Source organism: Pseudophryne corroboree, chromosome 1, assembly GCF_028390025.1.
Source record: "Pseudophryne corroboree isolate aPseCor3 chromosome 1, aPseCor3.hap2, whole genome shotgun sequence".
Taxonomy (NCBI): Eukaryota; Metazoa; Chordata; class Amphibia; order Anura; family Myobatrachidae; genus Pseudophryne; species Pseudophryne corroboree.
The window spans coordinates 717776740-717795656 of NC_086444.1; the positions used below are offsets into that span (position 1 = coordinate 717776740).

At 45.2% G+C, this 18917-nt stretch overlaps 1 protein-coding gene across 2 annotated transcripts in view; it reads left to right on the plus strand.

Moving 5' to 3' along the window:
- TEKTIP1 (tektin bundle interacting protein 1) overlaps window positions 1–17552 on the plus strand; it is a 126716-nt gene extending 109164 nt beyond the window's left edge. The window contains exons 4-5 of one of the 2 annotated variants that reach the window (XR_010175830.1): window positions 3637–3964; window positions 16542–17552. Coding sequence is in view for 1 of the 2 variants with exons in the window: in XM_063915400.1 (XP_063771470.1) it covers window positions 16542–16576 (35 nt within the window). In the remaining variant the exon portion in view is untranslated. The remainder of the gene's footprint in view (window positions 1–3636; window positions 3965–16541) is intronic. The other variant, XM_063915400.1, reaches the window with a different exon arrangement.
- Window positions 17553–18917: the final 1365 nt, after the last annotated feature.

Genomic DNA, 18917 nt, shown 5'->3' on the forward strand with positions numbered 1-18917 from the left:
CCACCTGGCGTAATGTGTAAAACGGTGTAGTGGCGCTGCTGTGCGGCGTAATTTGAATAATGGAGACTACTGTGCAGCGTAATGTGAATTGGTATTATTTTGTGGCCACTCCCCTTCCCCGTGAAGCCACACCACATATTTCTGGGGCACGCTTATGGCACGCACTGGCCCTGTTTTAAATGGGGGGGGGGGGGGCGCCGATGCGGTTTCTTGCACACAGCGCTGAAATGTCTAGTTACGGCACTGGTCTGCAATGCTAGCAGTCAATAATACGGATTCATGGAACGGCGGCACTCTGGACTAATAAAAAAGAATTAACACCACATCTTATTAAATGAATGTTAGACTCTCAAGGGTCAACTCCCTTTCATCACACACTACGGTTTGTTCGTACTTGTTAAGGAGAGCAGGCAGTGTGGAGAAGGTTGCTTCTTGCTTGGAGAAGGATAAATGGCTGGTGTAACACCTCTGTATGTATTGATCCCCACTGTGGTCCCAGGAGGCTGTGGGTCTGCAAGCTGACTTCCCATCATTGACGCGTATGGCTTTATGGCACATGGCGGCGTTAATGAATATGCGCTCTACGTGTTTGGCCTGGCAAGGCTTCTTCAGGATTGCAGAACAACAGTAACATTGGCTGTTTTATTTATGTTTTATAATCAGTATAACAGCAGCAAGCACAAATGTCTTACAACTATAGATTGTAAGCTTGCGAGCAGGGCCTTCCTACCTCTATGTCTGTCTGTTTTTACTATGGTGGCCAATCCCGGGATCGGGATCGCCGGGATTTAGGGCCAAAAATGGCCAGGATTCAATCCCGGGATTGGAAGCTCCAATCCCGGGGATTGAGGGATCAGCGTTGAGCGTCCACAGGATGCTCAGACGCTGCCCGGCTTCATTGTTCCGGCTGCCCAGCGCAAAGTGAGAGGGTCACGCTGCGCCGTCAGCCGCTGCTGGGAGCCGCCAGCAGCGATCAGAGGATGTTCCCTACCCGCCCGCCCCCCGTATATAGTGAGTTATGTGTGCAGGGCGGGTGGGGCGGCCACATAGCTAAAAGCCAATCCCAGGTATCCCGGGATTGCCCATTTTTCAATCCCAATACCCGGGATTGAAAAAATGGCCCGGGATTGGCTTCACTAGTTTTTACCCAGTTTTGTTCTATTACTGTTGTTCTAGTTGTAAAGCGCAACAGAATATGTTGCGCTATATAAGAAACTTAATAAATAAATAATAATATTTGGCAGGGAAGGACTAGTTGAATTTTAAGTCATCAAAAGGGTCCAGGAAAGCCTTACAACCAATAGCAAAGTGGAATAATGACCAGGCAGTTCCCTCTGTGGGGTGTTAAAGGTGCAAAAGGTGAATTAATTCACCAATCTGACATGGGAAGAATTTGAAAATAATTTTGGCTTTTGTGATCTCAAACAATCCAAGGCAAATTGGTATTGGAGATGGCTAGTGAATGTTGCTGAATGTGATGAATCCATGCTCTACTACAGCAATGAAACTTGTGAGGAGCTTTATAAAAGTTATAGGCAAATCTGAAAACAGTATTGGCACTTTCATGGTTTCCAGGCAACATATAAAATCTTTGAGTTTAAAGCCTACACATTTTTAGAGACTATAATAACATTCCAAAATATTATTTACTAAGCCCAGAAATAATTCAGCCATTTTCAGAATATGACACAGATCTCACCTTAACACTTTTTCATTGCTAGACATCAGACAAATATGTACACAATTTACAACCAGCTAAACATCTACATGCATAACTTATAAAAAAAAAAAAAAAAAAAAAAGCTTCTTAGAAAATCTACCCCATAGTCTCTTTCTCCAATTACCTCCACAGAGTCCCATAGAAAGATTGCTAACTTTGCAGTAAGTGTTAGATAAAAATAATGATTAACAGTTATGTAAACCGTACCATTAGAATCTCTGATGCTATGTTCTTATGTTCAAAAACAGATTTTTCACTACGAGGCATCCAACTTGACTTCTTGGTTCCTAATATGTACATATAAACACAATAGCCCCAGTCTATTCATGCAATTTGTCTAGATCAGGGGTAGGCAACCTATGGCTCTCTAGCTGCTGTGGAACACCACATTTCAGCATGCCCTACCACAGGTTTGCCGTTACGATGTTCTAAAACTGTGGCAGGGCATGTTGGGATGTGTAGTTCTACAGCAGCTGGAGAGCCACAGGTTGCCTACCCTTGGTCTACACCAGGGGCAGGGAACCTTTGGCCCTCCAGCTGTTGCTGAACTACACATCCCAGCATGCCCTGCAAGAGTTTTAGCATGGCCAAATTGCAAAACTGTTTCAGGGCATGCTGGTTTGTGTAGTTCAGGAACAGCTGGATAGCCAAAGGTTCCCCATCCCTGGTCTAACAGAAAGCAAAACCTTTTAGCTTTTTTTTTTTTAACCCAAGATGCAACCAAAACGTCTCCATTCTCATAACTCCACTACTGTAACCTTGCACTATGTCACATTTCCCTCACACATCTATCTCTGCTTCAATCCATCCTAAATATCCCCAACAAAACAGATATCATCGCATGGCTCCACATCCATCACAAAACTCTGCAAATCCACGCGTAGGCTCTTCATATACGTCAGAATCAAATTCAAATTAGTCACTCACCCTAACAAAGCTAACACTTCATACATTTAAAATGACTCACTCCTGTCTCTAAATCTGCCTCTGATTTTTATCTCGTCTCCCTTTCTGATAACCACTTTCTCGAGTATTTAATCTCTCTGAAAATACACTTTTTTTATTATTAAAGGATACAATTCTCCTAACTATGCCACTCACACTAATACACCTTCACTGCTGATCCCAATGTGAGTCACACTATGCTGAGAAGACAAAAGTCATGGAATACCAGTATGTAAAGGTAATGGTAGGTGTCATCACAATATAGTGAGGTCTTGGAAATGGCCAGACCTGCATCAGTTGTAATCTGACATCTTGTAAATCAGTTTGAACACCAGTTAGGCTGCTCGTGGCAAGGCGATGTAAATGATAAGAGTTCGAAAGGGGAATAGTAGTGGGTGCCGGATGGATGGGACAGTCCAAATCCGAAGTTGTATGGACATTCAACATTCCTCAATTTACGGTTGCACGTGTGTACTGGGAATACCTCACGGAAGGAGTTACCACCCACCATGGGTGTTTAATGACTGTGACCAGCTGTGTCTACCCAGAATGGTCTGTGGTAACAGACAAACAACTCTGGCTTAAATCACATCCACACTCATCGCATATCCAGCAGGCCAATGCAACATTCTCTAGCTTCCATGGAATATGGAAGCACAAAACGCACCAGTGCCTCTGTTAACACTAAAACTGGACACATGACCTCACCTGGGCTAATGATATTGCTAATTGGACCCTGGAGGACTGGCAACATGTGGCATGGTTTGATGAGTCATTGTTCCAGTTGATTTGGGCTGATGGTAGCGTTCGTGTGTGGACAGACCTCATGAAACAGTGGACCCCAGTTGTTAGCAAGGCACCGTGCAGGCTGGTGGTGGTTTCACAATGGTATGGGGGTATGTTAATGTGGTATGGGTTGGGTCTGCTATTCCACCTAAGCAATTAATTGACTGGTAACCACTACGTTGCAGTGCTTGATGACAATTGCAGCCCTTCATGGACTTCAAGTTTCCCCACAATGACTGAATATGCCAGTAGTATAATGCACCATGTTATCGGTCCCAAGTTGTCCAGAATTGGTTTGAGTATTCTGACGAATGGTATGGTCACCACATTCATCCGACATGAACCCAATTATGCATTTATGGGACTAGCAGAAGTCTAGTCACACCCAATACCCTGCAACTACAAATATCAGGAAGCTATCCAGACAGCATGGGTCATCATCTCTCCAAAGATCTTCCACTCCAATCGAAATGATGCACTTCGCCGGCCAAAAGGGGTCCTACACGATACTAGGTACCTAACCCATGACAATTGGCACTTCAGTGTATATTTAGTAAGCTATCTCATGAGCAGCATCCACTCTCTAGCCTTTGTACTTATGTCTGCATTTATATTGTCTACATTGGGTGTGGAACCCGTTTCAGCCCGGGTGGGTAGTTTCAATATTTTTCATTATAAAGAGGAAAAAAAATTCCACCAGATTTTTTTTTAATTGGGTCAAAATTTGCCATCCCGCAAAAAAACTTTAAAAATGGGTAGCAAACTACCCACCCGGGCCAAACCAACTTAACAGATAGACAGTCAATAGGTCAACATAAAAATGGTCAATACAAAAAAAGGATCGACTCAATAGTTTCAATTTTTGGGTGTTTTGTGTGCTTAATCATTTATGACCCAATTCACTCACCAGGCTTCGGGCGAGGTTGCTCTCTTCGCCCACCACAAGGTAATAGCTTGCGACATGGATAGTAAATTCAGTAAAAGTTGTAAAAATATGAAAAAAAAAAAAAACTGTGGCAACCAAATGTGTCAACCACTGTCATGTTGACCTTTTGTACTGTTGACCAAATGGTGTCGACCTATTGCCTGTCGATTTATCATCCACCACCCGTCTTCATTCTATGTCCCTGTTTTATGTCGGTTAACCCCATTGTCTGGAAATTTGCCACTTTAAAAAAATACATAAAAATCAACAATAATCCTCCCTCTACAAAAGCAATACATGCATCCTTTGCCTTTTAAGCTAAAGTTTTCCTAGTAGATCTCTACAAACCGCAAATCATGGATAACACACCTTCATCAAGCACCACAAACTGGATATTAAGTCTGGATAAGTTAATGTTGGCCATACAGTCATTTAAATTAATTGTATCTGATTACATGCTTGAAACAGTATGAGCTTGTACTTTTATTTATTTTAATTCCAGCTAGGGTGTGAAATTGATCCCTCTGATATTGGAATAAAACTGTGGACACATGGGGGGGAATTCAAATGTTTGAAAAGTCGGTTAGGTGTCTGTTTCTTCCTGTCTATTAAATAGGAAAAAACAGATACCTAACTGACTTTTCAAACATTTGAATTCCCTCCCATAGGGTCAATTAGATGTGGAAACAATTCCGCATCATGCCTAGATTGCAGTTGCACACAAAACCCCCAAGTTTTGCAGCTACTCGTGTTGCTTAAGAACAATTAAACTACCTTTAGCACCTGTTTCCATCAGTCTTTTCTCCGGCAGGGTCCACAGGTTATCCACAGGATAACAATGGGATATGATGGAGCGACAGCGGATTGGCACAAAACAATCACAAGCTTTTAGTCCTCCCAGGATGCAACGGGCTCGTCAATATATCCCAGCCCACTAGCTTAGGCAAATCAGTTTTTTGTTTGGTGCGGCAGGAGCCGGATCATGGTCACAGAGCTGCTGTTTTTGGCAGCCCTAACCTTTCTTATTTTATTTTTATAGTCTTACTACATTTTCTGAGTGATCTTTCCTAACAGCGTCTTACACGCATATTGGAAAGAGTCGCTCCAACAACTCTCCGCCGGGTCGCAACAACGCTTACCCACGGTACAAGTGCTGTCTCGACGGACTTCTGTGTCGGATATAACTAGCAGGTCCAGCAGACGTTACCAGGCTGTGGCCGGAGCACGGGGAGAAGGTAAAGCATCGGTCCCACTTAGAAGGGGAATAACGGACACAGCCGCACTGTATTGGGGGGAGACTACCAAACAGTAGCTGGCGCGCCGCCACCACGGGTGCTCCAGCGCTAGGCTTTATGGATCATAAGCACCAGGATTAGTATGAGGCTGCGATCCCTAGGGTTGATGTCAGCGTGGGGAGTTAGACGCTCTCCTGGTCGCCCCTCCCCCCCAGTTCATGACCAGTTTCCGCCGGTCTCCCGCCATTGCCTCACTTTCGTCTCAGACGCTACCACTAGGGGTCTCAGTCGCAGCATAGGCCGCTGCGTCTGTGTACACTAAGCGCTACCGCGAGGAGACCGGGTCGCAGTACAGGCGTCTGTATGACCGATGCACAGTGTGTCTGTGTTCACTAAAAGTTCCCGGAGCGGCAGTGTACACTAGTAGCGTCTGGATCCACTCAGCGTTCGCTAATGTATTGATCGATTTTGGAAGTGGGGTGAGTCTCCCTGTATCCCACTCTACTGAGTACGGGTTATACAGCACTAAATTTCTATCTACTTTTTTCTCAGTGTGAATAGTTAACTTTAGTGCCTATTGCATATGAGTCTCTGTACATTACTGTGGTTTTCTTCGCTATGCGTTTGAATACGTTAAATAACTATAGAACAGAATTCAGTAATATGTACTCCTACATACTTTGAAATGTGTTTGTAGTTGATAATATGCCCATATGACTAATATATAACATGTGACTGACTGCTAGTGTGATTGCTGACTTTATATATGTTTGTCAGTGGTTTTTTCTGAGCCTCAATGCTGGTGCATGGGTTGGAGTCAGATTGATATCACTTTAAATATAGTAAAGTGATTACAGTCACAAATTGTGTAGTACACTGTGAAAAGCTGATTATTTATCATGTCTAAGAGTGGCAACGGTGACAAGGTTACAATAACAGTAACACCAACACTCAAAATGTTTGTCCTGCAAAGTGGCATTATCCTCTCAGGATCTGGCACATGATGGGTTATGTGCAAATTGTTTTGCGTTTCAGCAGATTGCAAGGCAGATCCCTGTTCAATGGCAGGTAGATCCACCTTAGGCTATGTTTGCACAGACCTTGTCCAGTATATCTGAACGGGTAATCCCTACAGCTTTAGTCTCAGAGGTAGGGTACACTATTAACCCATACATGCAGCTTCCCTCTTATGGTATAGCCCTCTACAGCTTCTCCAAGTAAACAAGCTGATAAACCAAGGGTAAATATATAATCAAATTGACAGGCTACACAGGATGATACATCAGATGATGATAGCTCTATATACTCTGCTTCAGCATATGAAGAACAGATAGAAGGTTTCAGCTCAGAGGATATAGCTGAATTAATTGGAGCAATGAAGGCTATTCTGTCTCTAGAGGATTCAGCAGAGCTGGTATTAAAAACTAAGGCACCTGTGTTTAAACGTCCCAAAACAGTTAGGGTTAAGTCTCCAAGGTCAGATCAGCTGACAGAAATCATGGAGGAAGCTTGGGCTACACCCAATAAAAAATATAGAATTCCAAAGAAATGGGATTCCTATTACACTTTTCCAACTGGGGACTGTTTAAAAAGAGAAGTGCCTCCTAAGGTAGATACGCATGTCATTTGATTAGTGCGAAAATCTATATTGCCCTTACCGTCAACATCATTAAATTATGTCACAGACAGTAGAGTGGATGGGTTTTTAAAAACCATATTTTCTCTGTCAGGGGCAGTCATAAAGCCAGCCATGGATTCAGCTTGGATGGCAAAGACGGTAGCTGAATGGGCTGACGAACTGGAAAATGGGCTTTCGGCACCTACAAGGGAGCAGGAATCCCATATAGCTCACATGAAGCAGGCTGCGGTATTCTTAGAAGCAGCAATAGATATGGGTACTATTGCTTCCAAAGCGTCAGCCTTAATGGTAGCTGCTCGCAAAACAACTTGGCTACGTACATGGAAAGCTGATTCAGAATCTAAGAAGGTTCTGGAATCTTTGCCTTTTCTGGGGAATATTCTGTTTGGTAAGGAATTGACAGATATTCTGGAGTCAGAAGCAGAATCCAAGGTGGTCAGATTTCCTGCCAATTATAACCCCAGGCCTAGGGGTTTGGGGTTTCGGCCATTTCGGTGGCAATGAAGAATGGCAAGGAAGGACAAAAGGAAAAAGTGATGCTAAGCATCCCCAATACAATAAGTTTGGTAAGGCAAAGAAGCAATCGGCCACCACAGGGCCAGCTTCCAATCCAGAACAAAAATCATCAGCCTGATGGTGCGGGCCTCCACCTGGGGGACCCCAGGGTAGGGGACCGACTTCTTCAGTTTGCACACATATGGCAGCAGTCGACAACAGATGCTTGGGTGCAAGAAGCGGTATCTCTGGGTTATGCTTTCCCTTTCAAGAAGCAGCCTCCTCGAAGGGTCTTCTGCACCAGTCCATCTCATATAGAGGTGAAGGCCAGAGCCCTGCAAGAAGCAGTTCAGAAATTGCTTCAGTAAGGAGTAATTATTCCAGTACCCCCTGCACAACAGGGACAGGGTTTTACTCCAACCTGTTTTTGGTTCAGAAGCCAAATGGGTCATTCCAGCCAATTCTAAATCACAAAATGTTAAACAAATACATTTGGGTACCACAGTTCCGCATGGAGACGTTACGCTCCATAGTTTTGGCCATGGAACCAGGGGTTTACATGGTATCTCTGGAGATACAGGATGCTTACCTGCATGTTCCTATAGCACTATCTCAACAGTGTTACCTCAGGTTCGCCATCCTCCAGCAACATTTTCAGATCCAGGCCTTACCCTTTGGGTTAGCCACAGCCCTCAGAGTATTTAACAAGATTATGGTGGTTATGGCAGCTTATCTCCGCAAGCAGGGGATAAGAATTTTTCCATACCTCGACGATCTTTTAATCCTGGCACAATCCCAGGAATTGCTCTTGAGCCATCTCCAACAGACAATAACGTGTCTACAGAATCGGACAATGCAACGGCAGTAGGGTACCTCAACCATCATGGAGGAACTCGCAGCAAAAAAAGCAATGAAGGAGGTAAGCCACATACTAAAGTGGGCAGAACTCCATCTTCCAGCATTGTCCACAGTGTTCATTCCGGGAATCCTAAACTGGGAAGCGGACTTTCTCAGTCAACATGCCATTCAAGCAAGCGAATGGGCTCTAAACCCGGAAGTATTTCAGACTCTAGCAGACAAGTGGGGGTTGCCAGAGGTAGATCTCATGGCGTCCCTTCTGAACAACAAAGTACAGGCATACGGGTCAAGAACAAAGGATCCCGGAGCGATCCTTGTGGACGCACTGTCAGTGAAATGGGACTTTCATCTGGCATATCTGTTTCCTCCAATCTCCCTGTTACCCAGGGTGGTGAGGAAAATAAAGCAAGCAAAGGGTGCCGTGATTCTAATAGCTCCGGCTTGGCCCAGAAGGCATTGGTACATAGATCTGCAGGGGATGTCGATGGACGCTCCAATTCTGCTCCCTCAACGTCCAGATCTACTGATGCAGGGTCCTTGTTATCACAGGCATCTGGATCGGCTGTCTTTGACGGCGTGGCTGTTGAAACCTCTATCCTGAAGTCGAGAGGTTTTTCACAAGTTAATTCAAACTATGCTCAGAGCAAGGAAACCCTCCTCAGTTCGCATTTATCACCGAATATGGCAAACCTATATACATTGGTGCAGTGAAAGAAGTATGGACCCAAAATCTTTCAGAGTATCCAGAATCTTAGATTTCCTTCAGGCAGGAATGGATAAGGGTTTGAAGGTGGCTTCCTTGAGAGTACAAGTATTAGCATTGACTGAATGGTTTCAAAAGAAAATTGCCAGTTTACAGGATGTGCGTACTTTTTTCCAGGGAATGCTGCGCATTTAACCGCATTTTGTTCCTCCTGCAGTGCCTTGGGAATTAAGTCTGGTTCTCAAAGCTCTTCAAGTTTCTCTGTTTGAACCACTTAATAAAGTGGATCTTAAATGGTTGACAGCTAAAGTTCTCTTACTCTTCTAGCTGATGCTAGAGTCAGTAGAATCAGATTTAGGAGCGCTGTCATGTAAATCTCCTTTTCTGATTTTTTTATCCAGATAAAGCAGTTCTCAGAACTAGGTCTGGTTATCTTCCTAAGGTGGTATCTAAGTTTCACCTTAACAAAGAAATTGTGGTCCCGGCTTTTCAGGTATCGGGACTTTCTGCAGGAGAAGCGTTGCTGGACGTAGTCCATGCATTAAGAATCTACGTTGATCATACCAGTGCCATCAGAAAGACAGATTCTCTCTTCTTTCTCTACGGATTTCACAAGAGGGGATGGCCTGCTACTAAACAGACGCTAGCAAGATGGCTTCGAATGACGATTTCAGAAGCATATTCTCAAGCTGATCTCCCTGTTCCAGCTAATGTCTCTGCTCACTCTACACGTAAGGTGGGTACTTCATGGGCAGCACAACATGGTGCTTCAGCAGAACAGATATGTAAGGCAGCCACATGATCTTCCATTAACACATTCAGACATTATGCCTTGTATACTTTTGCCTCTCATGACGCTGAATTTGGGGCGTAAGGTTCTCCTGTCCAATCAGGAGCGTCCCCACCACTAAAAATTGCTTTGGGAAGTCTCATTGTTATCCTGTGGATAACCTGTGGACCCTGCCGGAGAAAATAAGAATTTACTCACCGGTAATTCTATTTCTCGTAGTCCGTAGTGGATGCTGGGAACTCCGTAAGGACCATGGGGAATAGACGGGCTCCGCAGGAGACTGGGCACTCTAAAGAAAAGATTAGGTACTATCTGGTGTGCACTGGCTCCTCCCTCTATGCCCCTCCTCCAGACCTCAGTTAGGGAAACTGTGCCCGGAAGAGCGGACATTACAAGGAAAGGAAATTTTGAATCCAGGGTAAGACTCATACCAGCCACACCAATCACACCGTACAACTTGTGATACCTTACCCAGTTAACAGTATGAACAACAACTGAGCCTCACTCAACGGATGGCTCATAACAATAACCCTTAACAATAACCCTTAGTAAAGCAATAACTATATACACGTATTGCAGAAAGTCCGCACTTGGGACAGGCGCCCAGCATCCACTACGGACTACGAGAAATAGAATTACCGGTGAGTAAATTCTTATTTTCTCTGACGTCCTAGTGGATGCTGGGAACTCCGTAAGGACCATGGGGATTATACCAAAGCTCCCAAACGGGCGGGAGAGTGCGGATGACTCTGCAGCACCGAATGAGAAAACACAAGGTCCTCCTCAGCCAGGGTATCAAACTTGTAGAACTTTGCAAATGTGTTTGAACCCGACTAAGTAGCCGCTCGGCAAAGCTGTAAAGCCGAGACCCCTCGGGCAGCCGCCCAAGAAGAGCCCACCTTCCTTGTGGAATGGGCTTTTACTGATTTTGGATGCGGCAATCCAGCCGCAGAATGAGCCTGCTGAATCGTGCTACAGATCCAGCGAGCAATAGTTTGCTTTGAAGCAGGAGCACCCAGCTTGTTGGGGGCATGCAAGATAAACAGCGAGTCAGTCTTCCTGACTCCAGCCGTTCTGGAAACATATATTTTCAAAGCCCTGACTACGTCCAGCAACTTGGAGTCCTCCAAGTCCCGAGTAGCCGCAGGCACCACAATAGGTTGGTTCAAATGAAACGAGGACACCACCTTTGGGAGAAATTGGGGACGAGTCCTCAATTCTGCCCTGTCCATATGGAAGATCAGATATGGGCTTTTACATGACAAAGCCGCCAATTCCGACACACGCCTAGCCGATGCTAAGGCCAACAGCATGACCACTTTCCACGTGACAGTTCCACGGTCTTAAGTGGCTCAAACCAGTGGGATTTCAGGAAATCCAACACAACGTTAAGATCCCAGGGTGCCACTGGTGGCACAAAAGGGGGCTGAATATGCAGCACTCCCTTAACAAATGTCTGAACCTCAGGCAGTGAAGCCAGTTCTTTTTGAAAGAAAATGGATAGGGCCGAAATCTGGACCTTTATGGACCCCAATTTTAGGCCCATAGTCACCCCTGACTGTAGGAAGTGCAGGAAACGACCCAGTTGGAATTCCTCTGTAGGGGCCTTCCTGGCCTCACACCAAGCAACATATTTTCGCCATATACGGTGATAATGCTTTGCTGTCACGTCTTTCCTAGCCTTTATCAGCGTAGGAATAACTTCATCCGGAATGCCTTTTTCGCTAGGATCCGGCGTTCAACCGCCATGCCGTCAAACGCAGCCGTGGTAAGTCTTGGAACAGACAGGGCCCTTGTTGCAGCAGGTCCTGTCTGAGAGGCAGAGGCCATGGGTCCTCTGTGTGCATTTCTTGCAGTTCCGGGTACCAAGTCCTTCTTGGCCAGTCCGGAACAATGAGTATTGTTCTTATTCCTCTCTTTCTTACTATTCTCAGTACTTTTGGTATGAGAGGAAGAGGAGGAAACACATATACCGACTGGTACACCCACGGTGTCACTAGGGCGTCCACAGCTATCGCCTGAGGGTCCCTTGACCTGGCGCAATATCTTTTTAGCTTTTTGTTGAGGCGGGACGCCATCATGTCCACCTGTGGCAGTTTCCATCGGTTTGCAATCAGTTGGAAGACTTCTTGATGAAGTCCCCACTCTCCCGGGTGGAGGTCGTGTCTGCTGAGGAAGTCTGCTTCCCAGTTGTCCACTCCCGGAATGAACACTGCTGACAGTGCTTGCACGTGATTCTCCGCCCATCGAAGAATCTTTGTGGCTTCCGCCATTGCCATCCTGCTTCTTGTGCCGCCCTGGCGGTTTACATGGGCGACCGCCGTGATGTTGCCTGACTGAATCAGCACTGGCCGGTTTCGAAGCAGGAGCTCTGCTTGACTCAGGGCGTTGTAAATGGCCCTTAATTCCAGTATATTTGTGTAGAGAAGTCTCCAGACTTGACCACAGCCCTTGGAAGTTTCTTCCCTGAGTGACTGCCCCCCATCCTCGGAGGCTTGCATCCGTGGTCACCAGGACCCAGTCCTGTATGCCGAACCTGCGGCCCTCGAGAAGGTGAGCACTCTGCAGCCACCACAGAAGAGACACCCTGGCCCTTGGGGACAGGGTGATCAGCCGATGCATCTGAAGATGCGATCCGGACCACTTGTCGAACAGATCCCACTGAAAGATCCTCGCATGGAACCTGCCGAAGGGAATGGCTTCGTATGAAGCCACCATCTTTCCCAGGACTCGCGTGCAGTGATGCACCGATACCTGTTTTGGTTTCAGGAGGTCCCTGACCAGAGATGCTAATTCCTGGGCCTTCTCCACCGGGAGAAACACCTTCTTCTGTTCTGTGTCCAGAATCATGCCCAGGAAAAGCAGACGCGTCGTAGGAATCAGCTGCGACTTTGGAACATTCAGAATCCAGCCGTGCTGTTGCAACACTTCCTGAGAGAGTGCTACGCTGATCAACAACTGCTCCCTGGACCTCGCCTTTATGAGGAGATCGTCCAAGTACGGGATAATTATAACTCCCTTCTGCCGAAGGAGTATCATCATTTCGGCCATTACCTTGGTAAATATTCTCGGTGCCGTGAACAGGCCACAAATCTGAGGTACTCCTGGTGAGGTGGGTAAATGGGGACATGCAAGTAAGCATCTTTTGATGTCCAGCGACACCATAAAATCCCCCTCTTCCAGGCTTGCAATAACCGCTCTGAGCGATTCCATTTTGAACTTGAATTTCTTTATAGAAGTGTTCAAGGACTTTAAATTCAGAATGGGTCTCACCGAACCGTCCGGTTTCGGTACCACAAACATTGTGGAATAGTAACCCCTTCCCTGTTGAAGGAGGGGGACCCTGACAATCACTTGCTGGAGGTACAGCTTGTGAATTGCCGCCAGCACTACCTCCCTTTCCATGGGGGAAGCTGGCAAGGCTGATTTGAGGTAACGGCGGGGGGGAGTCGCTTCGAACTCCAGCTTGTATCCCTGAGATACAATTTGTATAGCCCAGAGATCCACCTGTGAGCGAACCCACTGGCTGCTGAATTTTCGGAGACGCGCCCCCACCGCACCTGGCTCCGCCTGTGGAGCCCCAACGTCATGCGGTGGACTTAGTGGAAGCAGGGGAGGACTTTTTTTCCTGGGAACTGGCTGCATGGTGCAACTTCTTACCTCTACCCCTGCCAAGAAAGGATGCACCCCTGACCCTCTTGCCTTTTTGGGAACGAAAGGACTGCATTTGATAATACGGTGCTTTCTTAGGCTGTGAGGAAACCTGAGGCAAGAAAGTGGACTTTCCAGCTGTCGCTGTAGACACGAGGTCCAACAGACCGTCCCCAAACAATTCCTCACCCTTATAAGGCAAAACCTCCATGTGTTTTTTAGAATCAGCATCTCCTGTCCATTGCCGAGTCCATAAGACCCTCCTGGCAGAAATGGACATAGCATCAATTCTAGAGCCCAGCAGGCAAATGTCCCTCTGAGCATCCCGCATATATAAGACGACGTCTTTGATATGGCCCAGGGTTAGCAAAACAGTATCTCTGTCGAGGGAATCTATGTCGTCTAACAGAGTATCTGTCCACGCTGCTACAGCACTACACATCCAGGCCGAAGCAATAGCAGGTCTCAGTAGAGTACCAGAGTGCGTATACACTGACTTCAGGATAGCTTCCTGCTTTCTATCCGCAGGCTCCTTTAGGGCGGCCGTATCCTGAGACGGCAGGGCCAACTTTTTAGATAAGCTTGTCAGCGCCTTGTCCACCCTAGGGGATGTTTCCCAACGTAACCTGTCCGTTGGCGGGAAAGGGTACGCCATCAGTAACCTCTTAGAAATCACTAATTTCTTATCACGGGAACTCCACGCTTCTTCACACAATTCATCAGATGGGGGAAAAGTCACTGGCTGCTTTTTCTCCCCAAACATATAAACCCTCTTGGTATTAACCGGGTTACTCTCAGAAATGTGTAATACATCTTTCATTGCAATAATCATGTATCGGATGGCCTTGGTCATTTTAGACTGTAAATGTGCCTCATCATCGTCGACACTGGAGTCGGACTCCGTGTCGACATCTGTGTCAACCATCTTAGAGGGAGTTTATGAGCCCCTGACGGTTTCTGAGTCGCCTGGGCAGGCGCGGGCTGAGACCCCGGCTGTCCCAAGGCTGCAGCGTCATCAAACCTTTTATGTAAGGAGTTTACATTGTCATTTAAGACCTTCCACATATCCATCCAATCAGGTGTCGTCCCCGACGGGGGCGATACCAAACTTATTTGCCCTTGCTCCGCCTTCACGTAACCTTCCTCATCAAACATGTCGACACAGCCGTACCGACACACCGCACACACACAGGGAATGCTCAGACTGAGGACAGGACCCCACAAAGTCCTTTGGGGAGACAGAGAGAGTATGCCAGCACACACCACAGCGCTATATAACACATGGATTTTCACTGCTAATAAGTGATATACCCAATAGCTGTTTTTTTTGTATTCTTTGCGCCTAAATTTATGTGCCCCCCCTCTCTTTTCAACCCGTCTTGTACCTGGATACTGCAGGGGAGAGCCTGGGGAGCTGCTTCCAGCGGAGCTGTGAAGAAAAAATGGCGCTGGTGTATATATGTATATATGTATTTTTATGCCAAAGGTACTTCAATTGCAGCCCAGGGCGCCCCCCCCCCCCCCCCCCTTCCCAGGGCCCTGCACCCTACAGTGACCGGAGTGTTTAAGTGTGCTGGGAGCAATGGCGCACAGCTGCGGTGCTGTGCGCTACCTTAATGAAGACAGGAGTCTTCAGCCGCCGATTTCGTTGTCTTCTAGCTTCTGTTCTTCTGGCTCTGCAAGGGGGACGGCAGCAGGAACGGACGATCGAGGACAGGTGCCTGTGTTCGAACCCTCTGGAGCTAATGGTGTCCAGTAGCCTAAGAAGCACAAGCTAGCTGCAAGCAGGTAGGTTTGCTTCTCTCCCCTTAGTCCCACGTAGCAGTGAGTCTGTTGCCAGCAGAAGCTCACTGAAATAAAAAAACCTAATAAATACTTTCTTTACTAGTAAGCTCAGGAGAGCCCACTAGGAGCACCAAGCTCTGGCCGGGCACAGATTCTAACTGAGGTCTGGAGGAGGGGCATAGAGGGAGGAGCCAGTGCATACCAGATAGTACCTAATCTTTTCTTTAGAGTGCCCAGTCTCCTGCGGAGCCCGTCTATTCCCCATGGTCCTTACAGAGTTCCCAGCATCCACTAGGACATCAGAGAAATATACGTTATTGCAAGAACTTACCGTTGATAACGGTATTTCTCTTATGTCCACAGGTTTCCACAGTGATCCCACTCTGACGCACCTGATTTGAGAATCTTTATATTCACTGAACTCTTCCCTCTTGCATGGAAGGGTGTGCATGTGTGTTCTTCTCGCCTGAATAGGGTTCTACATAATGCTCCTGCCTAAATGCTTTGGAATACAACTGATTTGCCTGAGCCATGGGCGGGGATATATGGACGAGCCCGTTGCATCCTGGGAGGACTGAAAGCTTGTGATCGTTTGGTGCCAATCTGCTGTCGCTCCATTATATCCCAATGTTATCCTGTGGAAACCTGTGGACATAGGAGAAATACCGTTATCAATGGTAAGTTCTTACCATAACGTATATTTAGTAATCCCTTCTCAAAGTAAAAATCGTTAATACACGTTAACACAACCGTTTTCTTTTACAGGAAAAGAAACTTCAGCAAGTAGTGTTCGGAAGTAGTCTTCATTGACTTGAAGAACATTTATTAAAAAAAAAAAAGAGATCATACATAGCACTGAGGCTTGAAAAAATATTATAGAAGCTCAGACATTCTTTTAAATGCTAATAAATAATATTCTAAGAAAAAAAAAAGTATACTAAGTCTGTACTGAAGTCATTCAAAGAATATCAAATTATGGTTAACATTTTTTTCCCCCTCTATCTTTCAGTTCTAAACAGGCACAAATTTGGTATCAAGAAGTGATCACATGACCATGATGGCTTCAGTCTAAATCTCAATCAACTGAATATTATACTCTGCATTTAAAACAAGTTTAATAAATTCTACAGCCTTTCACACAATTTTTATATTTATTGTTCCTAGATTATATTTAAAAAAAATCATGTTATTGCATTTTGACTCTACAATTGAAAATCCTGTTACATAGCTCTCAGTAATTATACTTCCTAAAATGTTCCAGTTTGTTTGAATGACAGTTCTGGAGCTTTTTTACAAGGTCGTAGTGAACCTGGTTTTGAGTTTAATATTTCCACATTAAATCCAAAGATACAGCGGCTTTGAAAAGTGCTACATAGTAAATTTACCACCATGGGAGTTCTATTTCAGAGGGGATGTTGCCATAGTAACCAATAAGATTCTACTTCTCATTTGTCTAGCAACTTCTAGATGATACCTGGAATCTGATTGGTTGCTATAGGCAACATCCCATTAAATAGAACTCCCATCTTAGTAAATTTACCCCCATGAGTCAAATGCTGCCCTACAATATAGAACAGATCTCCACAGCTTAGCAGAGACATGGACATAGGAGTAGATGGCACAATTGATAAGGGAAACTGTAAGCGATATTACCCTTCACACTGGAAATTGTAATGATTGGAATCTGCCTTGTCCATTTTGAACGTAGCACCAACACTCTGCTTTACCCACAATATCATGCATGCTGTGAGAACTTAAATCACTACATTTATATTCAAATTCATCTTTAAAAAGTTATGCCAAGTATGTAACTCAATGATCTAAGTAAGAGTGTACAGCAAGTGGTGCTTGTGAAGTACTGTATGAGTGAATGCTTATACTGGTCTTGGAACAAACTAGAATAGCCTAGAAAAATTGTTAAAATCCATTTAGGTTTATGGCAGGTTGTGTGTGTTTTTGTCTATTTAGAAGCGTGTAGTGATGGTGTTCTAAGTTATATAAAAACCAGAACTCAAAAATGTTTACGTCTTAGCTATTCAGTTATTGGTTCTCATACTTTTATATGTTTGTGTGCATAGGCAAGTATGAGTGATAATAATATAATGTTATTCTGCATTCTTATTTTCTGTTCCTGCATGAGCCCTAAAAACCAGGTCAGAATGCACATACTGAATATGAATGCATCAGTACATGGGACAAGCAGAATATTCTGACTGTCTGCACTTCCAACACATTTACTACATAAACATTTTCTTCTATTGTGAAACAATTAAATAAGTAACAAGTTTTAGAACATGAGATTTTGCAAAGTAAAAATGTATTTCCAACAAGCCAGTCCCAGCTCTGGTGCATGCTTTGGGAAGTGCATGTGCATTTTTCTCCTGTTTCATATATCAAAATCAGAAGAAATCCTTCCAACAGCCCCAAAGATAGATGTGTCCCCATACACCACTTGCACCATATGAAGTGCGCAATATGACATGATTCCTGTGCATATTCCCCCCCCCCCCCCCTCAGTTTTGCATCTTAATACGAACATAATGTACTAGGTACTTAGAAATAACATTTTATAGCGGCTTGATAGTAAAGTCCTCCGTACACTAAATGGGGCTATTTTAATAGCAGATTGTCTTTAACAGCCATAGTTTGACACAGTGGGGCATATGTAATAGGGTCCGAGTTTGCAGGAGGTGCAGGATGCCAGCTGATCTCAGACATTTTTTTTTAAAGCGGTAATCATTTACAAGGCAAAACCATGCCTTGTAAATGATTGCCGCTTTAAAATAAAATATCCAAAATCAGCCTACATCCTGCATCTCCGGCACCCTCAGGTCCTATTACATATGCCCCATAAATGCAAGGGCTGTAATATATATCTAATTTGTAGTCAGTCAATCAAGAGAAGCGCCTTGAGTCCTGTTGGAGAAAGAGCGCTATATAAATAAAAAATAAGAATTTACTTACCGATAATTCTATTTCTCGGAGTCCGTAGTGGATGCTGGGGTTCCTGAAAGGACCATGGGGAATAGCGGCTCCGCAGGAGACAGGGCACAAAAAAGTAAAGCTTTACTAGGTCAGGTGGTGTGCACTGGCTCCTCCCCCTATGACCCTCCTCCAGACTCCAGTTAGGTACTGTGCCCGGACGAGCATACACAATAAGGGAGGCATTTTGAATCCCGGGTAAGACTCATACCAGCCACACCAATCACACCGTACAACTTGTGATCTAAACCCAGTTAACAGTATGACAACAGAAAGGGCCTCTTAAGATGGCTCCTTAACAATAACCCGAATTAGTTAACAATAACTATGTACAAGTATTGCAGATAATCCGCACTTGGGATGGGCGCCCAGCATCCACTACGGACTCCGAGAAATAGAATTA